We start from the raw sequence: 14,264 nt of genomic DNA, 5'->3' as shown, positions 1-14,264 counted from the left end.
ATTTAACAAGGCAAGCCAGTTAAGAATAAATTATTATTCACAATGACGGCCTACCAAAAGGCCTCCTGCGGGGACAGTGGCTGGGATTTAAAAATATAAATATAGGACAAAACAGACATCACAATAAGAGACACACCATAACACTACATAAAGAAACCTAAGACAACAGCATAGCATGGCGACAAGACAAAAGATTCAGCGTCTTTGAACGGGGTATTGTAGGTGCCAGGCACACCGGTTTGTGTCAACTGCAACTCCCCTGTTTCTGTTTTTGTATTTTTACGCTCAACAGTTTCCTGTTGATATCGAGGAGAATAGTCCACCACCCAAAGTACATCCAACCACCTTGACACAACAGTGGGACGCATTGGAGCCAACATGGGCCAGCATCCTTGTAGAATGCTTTTAACGCCTTGTGGAGTCCATGCCGTCATGAATTGAGGCTGTTCTGAGGGCAAAAGAAAGGTGTTCTTAATGTTTTGTACACTGTTTAATGGTGCAGTACCAGTTTGGGGACAAGTGCCCTTTTATGACGATCATCACAACCCTCCCTCCAGTCCGGTGTTGCGCCCGAACCAGATTAAAAGAGATCATGAACAGTCAAACAAATTAAGACCTGTCAATTATTTGCTGGGAAATGTGGGGCAAGAAACAAGACAAACCTCATTCATAATTCAATATTGATTTATTTCCAATGAATATGAATTCAAAATGTATAAGTTATGCAGAGCAACTAACTCATCCTAAAATGTTTTACAAAAATAAAACAATTTCATGTTAATTGTACTGACTAAAATAACACCAAGTTAAAGAGTTCCATTCTTCAGATCCGAGCACAGCTTTCATATTGGATTTTTTTCATTCTGAGAATCACTTCAGAATAACGTGTGTTTCACATCCCTGCTTTCTTTCCACCTGGTCACAACAGAGGTTAACCCTTTATCCACAGCAGGGACACTAACCCCTCAACAATAGATACACAACACTGGGGCCGTACAAGCGTCACAGGGTTAAATAGTAGGGGTAAGAGGTTTATAAGTTCAGTGACTTTGGGTCTCACGAAAAGCACTTAAAATGTAAAATAACTAGAGGTCTTAGCTTCCTTAACACATCTCCTTTCCAAGATGACCATTGATGGATGCAAGCTTTACATTTGAGAAAGCATTATTGAAGGTCTATTGGTGCAAATTGTAGATAGATTAAAGCAATTGTTTATTCTAGGAACCACAATGAGGGAAGTAGATAGAGGAAAGGAGGCCATTTAAGACAAGGATCATGCACATACTTCCACTTAATCCTTATAGCCTTCACTTCAGCCCAGAAATAGTCAGAGGATCTCTACTGACTGTTCACTGGAAATACCTGCTTGTTTGGCAATAAATACCTGTAAGTCACTCTCAATAAGAGCGACTGCTCAATCAGGCTTTCCCAAACTCGGTCCTGCGAAATGATTGAAACCAGGAAGACACTACACCTACACAACACAAACACAGGCTTAGTTTTAACACTAACCACCAATACAGTTGAGGAGTGTTTTACACATCATACTGTAGGTTTACAACCCCTGCTTAGGATCAAATCAAATACAACACTGTCAATGTGTACTCTGCATGTCATGGTTTACAGGAAGATAACATATAAAAAAAAATAAAAGGAGACAAAAAAACTCATTAAAAATAAAAGTTTGCTTTCCAAACAAAAGCTCTTAAACCCAATCCAGCTCCGGAGAGCAGTGTGAGATTTGGCTGTGGGTGCTGAGTAGGACTATACTGAACCTCTTAAATACTGACCATTCCTGGGTTCAGGAACTGAGAACACTACTGAGAGCAGAGACCCAGATGGATGTGTCAGAGAGAAGGACGGAGCAACACCAAAAGTGCAGTTTAAATCAACGGGACAAAATAATAAAACCAATTTTAAAATGAAATATAAAGACACTTTTGGCTGAAGTGTCTTGTGTAGAGTTCTGTTTTCCAGTCAGGTTACTGAGCAAACAGCTCAGCAGAATCGCTGCTCTGTGTTAGACTGGGTTTGTCCCACTGGAACCAGTAAGCCCTTCTACCTTTACCTGTATACCTCCTAGTTAGCAATATGCAGTCGCCCTTAATCATATCCTAAATTAGGTAATCACTCCACTGTGATTCAAACAAAACAGCAAACGATCAGGAAGCGGGCAGGAAGAAACTCTGTATTACCAGGTCTTCAACACCCCAGACTGACAGTAAGGGGTCAGGAGAGAGAGGGGTGTGAGGGGATGTCATCTAGTCCAGGGGTTCCCAAACTTTTACTTCCACAAATTGAGGTGTCTTGAACGGTGAAAAAAAACATGCACAGACCAAAGTAGAAGTAAAAATGTTGCAGTTTTAAAGCTTATTTCCTGTAACTACACATTTTTTTACTGAAGCTGAAATTCAAAATGATATTTCAAGCTAATTTATGAGAAGAAAAAAAAATATAGGTCCATTATCTTTTGTACGCACTTTCTATTTAGTTGTTTAAGTTTACGAAGAAAGCTTTTTTCCATCCCAAAAACACATCTAAAAAGTATATTTTTTTGTAACGCACAAGCAACCCACCTGAACCCCTGGTCCCGACCCACAGTTTGGAAACCACTGGTCTAGTCAACAGCTCTGATGTGGTCTTTCCTACACATCCAGTCTAAAGGTTTGGGAGTTGGGGGGGGGGGGGGGGGTCACTGGGTAGGGGAGAAGACTAAGAAGTTCTGATGCAGTCTGTTGAAAATAGGATTTAGGGACAGTGAGGGCTGTTCGAGGGTCACAGAGAAACAGGATTTATGATCAGTTGTGTTGTAGGGGTCAGAGGTTAGGGGTCAGCTGTGGTGTTGTTGTCTCTGGCAGACAGTGAGGCGGAAGGTGGAGCTGAACACGTAGCCGATGCTCTCCTCCACCTCCTGAACACGGCGGAGGAAGCGACAGCGGTCTCTGGCTAGCTCCTCCCACGGCCCACGCCTGTCCTCATCGTCCTCGCTGGCGTAGAACTCATCCACCTCATCACGGAAACCCACCTGGAGAGAGAGAGAGAACTACATACATCACCAGGCTAGAACCTTCTCACTGAAACACCTGCAGGCCAGATGTAAAGTTCACTTCTGTGTACATTCTAACTCACAAGACTACATTTCAGCTTGACAAAACTAGGTCAACTCAATATTACCTCAATATTCTGAAAGGAGAAACTGCAGTGTATAAAGCATCCAAAATCAAACCTACAATTATGTCAAAAAAAAAAAAAGACTTCTATTTTAAACGGTAGTCCTAACCCTGACATTCACACACACAATGAAAAACACTTGCTCCACAGCTCTCTGCATTTTTCCCAAATTTCACTCAATCCATTGAAGAAACTCAACTAGGCCCTCTAAGCCTAATGATTGAGATTTATACCCATCGCTCATCACTGGGAGGCAACACTACACGTCTAGAGCTGCAACCGTTTGGGCAGAGACAAGCAGAGGCAAAGTAAAAAAAGAGGGGGGAAAATCAGCTGTGTGATGGATGCCCCATGCCACACGAGACAATAAATCTCCATAAGCAGCAGCATACTGAGGTTACCAGTACCATCATACACTATCAGAGTGGAGGTTATTACAGACGGAAGACACTGAAATCTGCTCAGCATGGGCAGAAGGGTTAGGAGAACGTTGTGGAAGCGTTGCAAGAACGTTATGAGCCAGCGCACCGAGCCAGAGAAATAAAAATATATAAGGCCTTCAGAGAAATTCGATTTCCTTCTCGCTCAGTTATCACCGTTGCTAAGTAACATGGTAGTTGTGTGCTCCTAATGGGGGATAATGTAATACAAAGGGCATGGAAAATACAGCTGGACTATATCAAAGACAGCCGTGGGATTGTGCTCATGGATGACTAGGTCTACACTCATAGTGATTATCTTCCATTCCACTGACTGGGACAGGCACGAGTCACAGCTCTAGCTGACAGCAATGTACTGCTACTGTATTACCACTGCTTTAGCTACAGCCTTCACTCACATCTGTCTAACAGCAGTCAATATGCTGCTTTAGCTACAGCCTTCACTCACATCTGTCTAACAGCAGTCAATATGCTGCTTTAGCTACAGCCTTCACTCACATCTGTCTAACAGCAGTCAATATGCTGCTTTAGCTACAGCCTTCACTCACATCTGTCTAACAGCGGTCAATATGCTGCTTTAGCTACAGCCCAATGAATGACTGGTCAGTCATAGCATTACAGCACATTTCAATGGGAATGTCTATAATGAAAAATGTTTTATTACATTATACAGAGCTGTAGAGGTTCACTAAGTGCACTCAGCCTCACAGACTCTGGTCTCCCTGGTACAAATATGGGACTCTAACACCAGCTGATCAAAGGAGAGTGGGGGAAAGAGTTGTTGCATAGGTTTCCATCACTCGCACAGTCAGACAGTAATAGTAACGCATAAAAACAGAACAGCTAATGCAAAGTCAGTCCCTCTTCCCCTTTCAGTACGCTGAGTGAGTAAGTAATAGACTCCAAAGTTCAAAATCCATCAGTTAGAGAACGTGGTAGAGTATGAATTTTCCCACAACAACCCAACTCAAAGATTGTGTGATAACCACGTCGGATAAGAAGTTTGAACGATGAGCTCCAATTATTATTGATTTTTTAATGAATATACATGTCTTTCCAGACCACGTGAGCCGAAGTGATGTAGAAAAACTCTGGTCACATCCCGTCAGTCATGGGGTCAGGAAAACCCGCTGGCCCCGTCAGACTATGTCGATGCAGTATGTAAGTACACCACAGGAGAAAAAACAATGCTTCCTCTTCAGCTACTCATTAACAAACAGCCTCCAGCAGTTAACTGCTGAGTGGGAAGAGCAATCATTTTAGGGGTCATTGCCAGGTTCTCACATTTTACCACAGTCAGGTGAGTGACCAATGCCCATGGATGACAATGTGACTGATACTATGTAAGAATAGACCTACCATTTTAAAAAACAGAATGAGGAACATATGAATAACAAGGTGTGTGGCGCTTTCTTTAGGCCTACCAGAAAGTCGCCAATACTGACCTTTTTGACTGTGACGCAGCCCGTGGTGGTGATCTCTGGGGTGGGAAGGATCTCTGAGAAGCCACTGTCCAGTCTCTCCTCTGCCTCCTCCTTCCTGTACTGGGGGGGTGAGTGGCTCTGTCCCTGGCCCTGTCCATGACGGGGGGTTGTCTTGCTGCTCTTCTTACAGCGCGCCCCTGTCCCTGCTTTTGCCCTGGTCCAGACTGGTTCTCTAGTCCTGAGCAGGGCCTGGAAGTTGAATGGGCTGTAGGGGTCTGATGAGGTGCTGAAGGAGTCCCACAGCCTCAGGCTCTCAGCCTCATCCACCTCACTGCTGCTGGACTCTGAGCCAAACTCCTCCGCAGGAGAGGGGGAAGAAGAGGAGAGGGGAGAGGTAGGTTGCTCTGGGGGTGAGGTGTGAGGGGAGCAGGCTGTGGTGGCTGTAGAGGTGGAGGGGATGGTCCTGGGGGTGGTGTTAAGGAGGGCGGTGAAGTTTTGGGGGTTGTAGGGGTCCCTGTTTTGGCACAGTGAGTTCCACAGTCTCTCAGTCTCAGAGTCATCCTCCTCTTCATCGTCATCCAACAACTCGGAATTGGAGAATTCTGACGAGCCCTCGCTGTCGAAACCATCGTCATCCTCCTCGCTGAGTGAGTCGTCTGATTGGCTGTCGTCGCTGCAGGGGCTGCCCATGATGTAGGCGATGGCCTTGTTACTGCACTGGGGGGTGGAAGGGGGCAGAGCGGTGGTAGACACTGATGGACCCTCAGCCGCCGTTTCCTCTTCCTCAGAGTCCTCAATCTCTTCCTCCTCTAATTCCATCCCTCCAGTGGCAGCAGTCTCACCCACTTCTCTCTGATTGGATGCATCCCTCTCTGGCCCACTCTCTCCAGAGCTCCCCTGTGTTGGTGTGTCAGACGTGATCGTCTCTTCCTTCATCTCTGTGATCCCTTGTAGCTCTTCAATGGGAGGCCTTAACATGTACAGTCTGGAGGTGGAGTGTTCTTCTTCCAGACTGGAATAGCCATTATCCTGGTCAGGGGTAAAAACTGCCACCTCACTGCAGGCAGTGACAGCTCTAACTCTGACAAGATGATCACTGATACCGACTGTTTCCCGGTGAACTAAGGAGAGACTGTCAGGGAAAGAGAGAGACTCTGGCCAGGTGGCAGTTTGAAGGCTTCCATTGTCCTTTGGCTCCTCTTTGTTGCAGGAGGCGCCAGTGCTTTTGCCATCCATTGATTCGCCATCATCACACTGTACAAACAGCCCTGTTGGCTTGGTAACTGTAGCCTTTGTACCACACTCCGGTTGAAAACAATGACCATTACTGTTGTTTGCCCCAGTGCCCTCTTTCCTCCAAGACAAATTTGACAGCCACCCTTGAGCGCTACTGCTTCCCCAAAGCCCACCCCACCAGTTACCAGCGGTACTATTTTCCCTGGCTGATACCGCGTCAGATGACCAACCGTTCCCACCGAGGACATGCCCTTGCTCGGTGTGATTCATTTCCTGAGCCGACGCTGCGTTCAACAAAACATGACTGAGAAAACCTCTCGCGATTGCGAGGTATCCTACCGGAGTTTGTTGCCTTATATTTAAGTCCATTTCAGCAGCATTTTGAATCCCTAACTCGTAAAGAGAATCTGCTGTCAACCAACTCGGAGTACTATTACCTGACGTTGCTAGCCCAGGGCTACCATGCTGGTATTGCAGGTACGATAGGTGATGTGCATGGTTTTGAGTTCCAGGCAAGACGTCGTCCAGTTGTCCTAAAAATGTGCTTTCTGCCTCTACAAAGTTATCTTTGAAATCCCCACTGACCCACCCTGTCACATTGTCAGGCAGGGCAGGAGTACTTGGGCGCCATGGTATATACTTTTGCAGAAATGACAGGGCAGGCCTAGAAACCGCGGAGAACATGCCCATCCACGAGCGCTCCTGGTTTGGTAGCCGGAGAGAGGCCACTCCATGCCCGGCGGGAGTGGATGGAGGCGTCTTCACACCAGAGAAGTGTTCCTCGCGATTCATGTTTCTAAACATTCTCAATACTGGCTTGTGGCTAACAAATAGTCACTATGCAAGATACATTAGTAAAGTTTCGATCAAGAATACCGCTTGCTGCTGGGAAGTTTGTTAAAGCTTTTTGGTTAGTTAGCTAGCTAACGTACACGTGTAGGACAATTTAACACGCTGACATATAGTAGCTAGTTTACAATATATTAATAACTCGTATTAACTAGACTGCCAAAATAAAATATGCCAATCAAACTTTAGTCTGGCAATAAAGGATTACAAGAACTAACATTAGTTATCTAGCTAACTAGTGCTAATAATGCTAGTTTGAACAGCTGTTACCTGGCTAGCTAACGTAATCTTGATTTTGAGAGCTGTTCGTTTCGCTGGAAGTTGCTAGCGACACATTTGAGAATAACTTGGTGTGCACTCCAGAGCACTGTCCATAGTTGCAGGTGAAACATCCATTACTGTTGTCCCTTATCCATCATCTTACACCGAAAGGCTAGCAATAGCATACATACCGGTTAGCTCTCCTGTTCAAGCGAATACCATCGTCCATGTTGTCCGTGGTATGGGAGACATTTTCCTGAGAGTGGTGGTTAGACTTATTTCGCGCGGTAAGCATCGTACAAACAGGGGTAGTGAAGGTAGAAAGCGAGCAAAGCCTTGGCGAGTCATAGCATGTGGAGAAATCCAGGATAAACGAAGATATGCAATCCATTTTGGTCTTGGTTGGAGAAAAAAACGGGTTAGATTCTCGCACGTAGCACCCGGCGACAGCGCAGTTGCAAACCTTGATCCGAGACTTCAACGAAGCTCAACAATTCATTACAATAAAATCATGGAATGCAACCGCATGATAAATATAGTATTCAATAGAGAAGCTTGTTATAATACTTCAGTGCGATACTTCTCAGTTTTTTACAATCATGGTTGCGTTTCCTTGTACGGTCGGTCGACTACTCTGCCCACTTTTCAGAAGAGGATTTCATCAGAAAATGAAGGGGGCGTCGTGAAAGAGGTCTTGTAGAAATGTTTAGGGACCGTCGCAGAGTTACCATCGTCAGTAATCCACATGGCGATTATGCATGACATGACACAAAATGTCCCTGTCATATAATGAAAGTAAATATCTTGACTCCTGCAGCATACTGCAGTGTATGGAAAAAGCTCAGTGTGTCAGGTGTTGAGATGTTGATAGTTCACACAAAATAATATCACAATACTGGGTTTCAAGATAAACTCTCAATAGTTAGAAATATACATTTACATTTACGTCATTTAGCTATTGCAGTAGTCAATGAATGCATTTGGCAGTTTTTCTAAATACATATACATTATTAACCCTTGGGATCATATAGGCCTACTAGTGTGTTGAGAATCAAGTTCATGTTCCACTCTGTGTTGCTCTCCAGTTACAGGTTTTTGCATGGCTACCAGTGGTGGAAAAAGTACCCAATTGTCATACTTGAGTAAAAGTAAAGATGCGTGCTCAGTCCCCTCCTGTACTCCCTGTTCACGCATGACAGCACGTCCAAGCACGACTCCAACACCATCATTACGTTTGCTGATGACAACAGTGGTAGGCCTGATCACCAACAACGATGAGACAGCCTATAGGGAGGAGGTCAGAGACCTGACCGTGTGGCGCAAGGACAACAACCTCTCCCTCAATGTGATCAAGACAAAGGAGATGATTGTGGACTACAGGAAAAGGAGGACCGCGCACACCCCCATTCTCATCGATAGGGCTGCAGTGGAGCAGGTTGAGAGATTCAAGTTCCTTGGCGGCCACATCAACAAACTAACATGGTCCAAGCATACCAAGACAGTCGTGAAGAGGGCACGACAAAACCTATTCCCCCTCAGGAGACAAAGTATTTGGCATGGGTCCTCAAAAGGTTCTACAGCTGCACCATCGAGAGCATCCTGACGGGTTGCATCACTGCCTGGTATGGCAACTGCTCGGTCTCCGACCGCAAGGCACTACTTAGGGTAGTGCGTACGGCCCAGTACATCACCGGGGCCAAGCTTCCTGCCACCTCTATACCAGGCGGTGTCAGAGGAAGGCCCTAAAAATTGTCAAAGACTCCAGCCACCCTAGTCATAGACTGTTCTCTCTGCTACCGCACGGCAAGCGGTACTGGAGCACCAAGTCTAGGTCTAAGAGGTTCCTAAATAGCTTCTACCCCCAAGCCATAAGACTGCTGAACAGCTAATCAAATGGCTACCCACTATTTGCATTGTCCCCCTCCTCTGAAATGCTGCTGCTACTCTCTGTTATTATCTATGCATAGTCCCTTTAATAACTCTACCTACATGTACATATTACCTCAATTACCTCGACACCGGTACCCTCTGTATATAGCCCCGCTATTGTTATTTTACTGCTGCTCTTGAATTATTTGTTATTTTCATCTCTTACTTTTTTTAGGTATTTTCTTTAAACTACGTTGTTGGTTAAGGACTTGTAAGTAAGCATTTTTGTACCTGTTGTATTCGGCACATGTGACAAATTTCATCAATGGAAAAAGGATGCATCTCATCTTAATTACGAGTCTCATAGCAAAGGATCTGAATACTTATGTAAATAAGGCGTTTTTTAAAATTTATTTTAATACACTTGCAAAATTGTCTAAAAACCTGTTTTTCGCATTGTCATTATGGGTTATTGCATGTTGATTGATGAGGAAAACGTTTTATTTAATCCATTTTAGAAAAAGGCTGTAACGTATCAAAATGTGGAAAAAGTCACGGGGTCTGAATACTTTCCGAATGCACTGTATACAGCAAAATTGTTGTGAGAGACTGTCCCTTTTGCTCCTGATTCCCCAAATACTTATGTTGTTAGTCATGATGTATAACATACAATGCCGCAGGTACTGTATGGACGTCCTTAAATTTCACTGTGCAATATTGTCCATATGATAACACAGACACTCCGTCTCCAAACATAGCTAACAGTAATAGCCTACGTACAGTGGCATGCGAAAGTACTCACCCCCTTGGCATTTTTACTATTTTGTTGCCTTACAACCTGTAATTAAAATAGATTTTTGGGGGGTTTGTATCATTTGATTTACACAACATGCCTACCACTTTGAAGATGCAAAATATTTTTTGTGAAACAAACAAGAAATAAGACAAAAAAAACAGAACTTGAGGGTGCAAAACTATTCACTCCCCCAAAGTCAATACTTTGTAGAGCCAACTTTTACAGCTATTACAGCTTGGGGTATGTCTCTATAAGCTTTGCACATCTAGCCACTGGGATTTTTGCCCATTCTTCAAGGCAAAACTGCTCCAGCTCCTTCAAGTTGGATGGGTTCCGCTGGTGTACAGCAATCTTTAAGTCATACCACAGATTCTCAATTGGATTGAGGTCTGGGCTTTGACTAGGCCATTCCAAGACATTTAAATGTTTCCCCTTAAACCACTCAAGTGTTGCTTTAGCAGTATGCTTAGGGCCATTGTCCTGCTGGAAGGTGAACCTCCATCATCAAATCTCTGGAAGACTGAAACAGGTTTCCCCTAAGAATTTCCCTGTATTTAGCGCCATCCATCATTCCTTCAATTCTGACCAGTTTCCCAGTGCATGCTGATGAAAAACAACCCGACAGCATGACGCTGCCACCACCATGCTTCACTGTGGAGATGGTGTTCTCGGGGTGATGAGAGGTGTTGGGTTTGCGCCAGACATAGCGTTTTCCTTGATGGCCAAAAAGCTCAATTTTAGTCTTATCTGACCAGAGTACCTTGTTCCATATGTTTGAGGAGTCTCCCACATGCCTTTTGGCGAACACCAAACGTGTTTGCAATTTTTTTTATTTAAGCGATGGCTTTTTTCTGGCCACTCTTCCGTTAAGCTCAGCTCTTTGGAGTGTACGGCTTAAAGTGGTCCTATGGACAGATACTCCAATCTCCCCTGTGGCGGCTTTGCAACTCCTTCAGGGTTATCTTTGGTCTCTTTGTTGCCTCTCTGATTAATGCCCTCCTTGCCTGGTCCGTGAGTTTTGGTGGGTGGCCCTCTCTTGGCAGGTTTGTTGTGGTGCCATATTCTTTCCATTTTTAATAATAGATTTAATTGTGCTCCGTGGGATGTTCAAAGTTTTGGATATTTTTTTATAACCCAACCCTAATCTGTACTTCTCCACAACTTTGTCCTTGACCTGTTTGGCGAGCTCCTTGATCTTCATGGTGCCGCTTACTTAGTGGTGTTGCAGACTGGGGCCTTTCAGAACAGGTATATATATACTGAAATCATGTGCCAATTATATTGCACACAGGTGGACTTTATTTAACTAATTATGTGACTTCTGAAGGTAATTGGTTGCACCAGATCTTATTTAGGGGCTTCATAGCAAAGGGAGTGAAAACACATGCACGTACCACTTTTCCATGTATTTATTTTTTGAATTTTTTGAAACAAGTAACTTTTTTCATTTCACTTCACCAATTTGGACTATTTTGTGTATGTCCATTACATTTTACACTGTATATCGTATAATGCATGGTTCAAATCGAAGGAGGTTGGTGGAACCTTAATTGGGGAGGACAGGCTTGTGGTAATGGCTGGAGTGAAATTAGTGGAATGGTATGAAATACATCAAAACACATGGTTTCCATGTGTTGATACCATTATGAGCCATCATCCCCTCAGCAGCCCCCACTGGTTCAAATGCACAACTCATGGGAATGTCTTAAGAATAGAAGATTGGACCAACTTGATTGTCAATGCTTTTGTGTGTGCCTCGTGCCTGGATTGAGCTTTTAATACTTATGAGAGTGTCTCATGCTAGGTTGTGTCATGACGTGGTCCTTTCTGGGTATAAATCATGGCTCCCCCCTCACTCTCTCCTACACCCAGGTTCTGTTATCTCAGGTCGTAAATTCCTGGAGGAGACTCTCTCCCCCTTTTCATGTAGAGAGACCACAGAGTGAACATAGGATTTCACATGGCCGAACTCCTATATCCCCAAAATGGGAAAATGATAGAAAATGTCCACTTGTGAGAAGGTGGGAATGGTCCGTGGACACTTAAGGGACGGGTATAACGAGCGTTTCATTTAGTGACCTCAGAGAGGACAGGAAACACACATAACTATATCTCTGAATGGGTACATTTCTCAATTATGAGGTTTGTTTCTAATTCTTGTATACAATCAATGAGTAAAGATCAAACTATTTGTGAAATGGTGTAATGTGATGTTGAACCTTTAATTTGAGAGAATTGTATTCCCTTTAAAGTTGAACTAAGTCATTGGCCCGCCTCCGTGAGCACAGACATGATCAGGCGTCATAGACCCACCTTTTCTACTGTTACGAATAAAAGCCCCTCCTGAGGAAATCCTCTTCAGACCACGCATACCTCGGCGTAAACTGAGGTAGCACAGGTTTGAGTTTAGACTAAGCAAACCAACAGCGTGAGCTGTGATTGTGAATAGTTATTGAATTCCTAACCATACCACATGGAGCATTGGCTACACGGCTGGAAATGGTTAAACTCTGAGACTATCGATCCCTTCAGAATAAGAGCAAATCTTAGATACTAATTACTAGTCTGCAGCTAGAAATTATGTAAACCTGAGACGAGATTACAGACAACTGCTGAAACATCTATTCTATGAGATCATTTCTGAATGGTAGTATCCATTCTCACCATGAAAAACTTTGATCTTCAGGGAAACAGAAAGAGAGAGAGAGACTCGGATGAACTGACTCTCCAGCAGACGGACCGGATTCCAACAGGAAAGATTAAGACACATGGGCGTAAATATATATTGGTTGCAATTATTCCCGAATGAGTGGGTGTTCATGTGCATAGGATTAGCATTTCAACTAATATAATTATCAACTGTGTGTAGTGATCCCTTTTGTCTTTCCCACTCTTTCTCAGTCCACACCCACTTCCCTTTGTCCACCAAGCCGTCATATCGGCTTAGCCCACTAGGGAATCTTACCTATCATTTTTGTTAGTAACATATCTGTTTGTTTGTTTATGCATTTCTGTGACTATTTAGTTAGTCAGTAAATAAATGATTAAGCCAATTGGTGTACGATTTATAGTAAAAGGCTGGGTTCAAGCAGACCAACAATTTACGACATTTGGAATGAGACTGACGTGAGGTAAAGAATAATTCAATAATAGAAGCCTAATTGATCAAATATTAAAATATCTGAATTTATATTCTGAAAATTATAACTTTGTAATCTGAAGATTTTCCGTGGTGCCCCGACTTCCTAGTTAATTACATTTACATGATTATTTTAATCACGTAATAATAATTACAGAGAATTGATTTCATAAAATAACAGTCTTCACTTTTAATGATGCCAAAGACACAACAGTTGGTTGGTTGGTTGGTTCAGTTGGGGGGCCCTAGTTTGTTATAAGAGTGCCTGGATACCAGACTGTAATTTGAATCTTTAACATATGTAGTATAACACTGGTATGAGGCATTGACTCCTAGTGGTCGAATTCCATACAGATGTAGGATCTTAATTTGACCACCCTGTTGCAGGAGAACTTTCCTGCAATGCAGGACATTTAAAACTTGTAGTGTATTTGAGGTTTATAATTAAAAGGCTTCTGAAGTTTGATTTTCCCTTACGAAAATATATCAACCCATACAAAAATGTCCATTAATTATAATCCACATAATTCATGTTTCCTGTTGATACAGGATCATTTTCCTGCTGTAGCTCAAATTAATATTCTACTTCTGTAGATTCTCATCATCCTATACTTATGTTTCTATGTGGTCATCTGTGGTCTCTCAGCTTTAGCCAGCAGATCTTGTCTGAGCAACACTCCTGTAATGATGAGCCTTGTTTCCCCACATAGAGGTTAACCCAGGGTGATTCACACTTAGCCTGATCTAATATAATTGTTACCTCAGTATGGGGACAGGATAGAGACCTGGGTGGATAGGTGTGATGGGACACAGAGGTACGCAGACTGACTGAGATAAATCAAAGTAAACATGATTATCAGGGTTCGGCCATTGAGCTACACTGAGATGAACAGATAAACCAAATAGTTAGGTTTCCATTGTAATTAGACATATTTCAATGTTATTTACATACAAACAAGATGGTGCAATGATTTGGAATGTTACTGACAAAAGCTTCTGAGTCAGTGGCTGTTTATTCTTACATGGTGCTTTCATCAAATGAAACACGCATCGGCTATGCTCACAAAAATACACAAACA

At 43.3% G+C, this 14,264-nt stretch overlaps 1 protein-coding gene across 1 annotated transcript; it reads right to left on the bottom strand.

Annotated features, from left to right (window-relative positions):
* Nucleotides 1–666: 666 nt before the first annotated feature.
* Nucleotides 667–8,061, bottom strand: ppp1r15b (protein phosphatase 1, regulatory subunit 15B). The gene is made up of 2 exons (XM_014167761.3): nucleotides 5,057–8,061; nucleotides 667–3,025 (listed from the first exon to the last, which is right to left on the bottom strand). Exons 1-2 carry the CDS (start codon nucleotides 7,073–7,075, stop codon nucleotides 2,831–2,833), a joined length of 2,214 nt encoding a protein of 737 aa, XP_014023236.3. The 5' UTR covers nucleotides 7,076–8,061; the 3' UTR covers nucleotides 667–2,830.
* Nucleotides 8,062–14,264: the final 6,203 nt, after the last annotated feature.

This window comes from Salmo salar, chromosome 22 (assembly GCF_965601325.2).
Source record: "Salmo salar chromosome 22, fSalSal1, whole genome shotgun sequence".
In the NCBI taxonomy this organism is placed as follows: Eukaryota; Metazoa; Chordata; class Actinopteri; order Salmoniformes; family Salmonidae; genus Salmo; species Salmo salar.
Note: the sequence above shows the minus strand (reverse complement) of the source record. Positions and strands in the feature narration are given on the sequence as shown.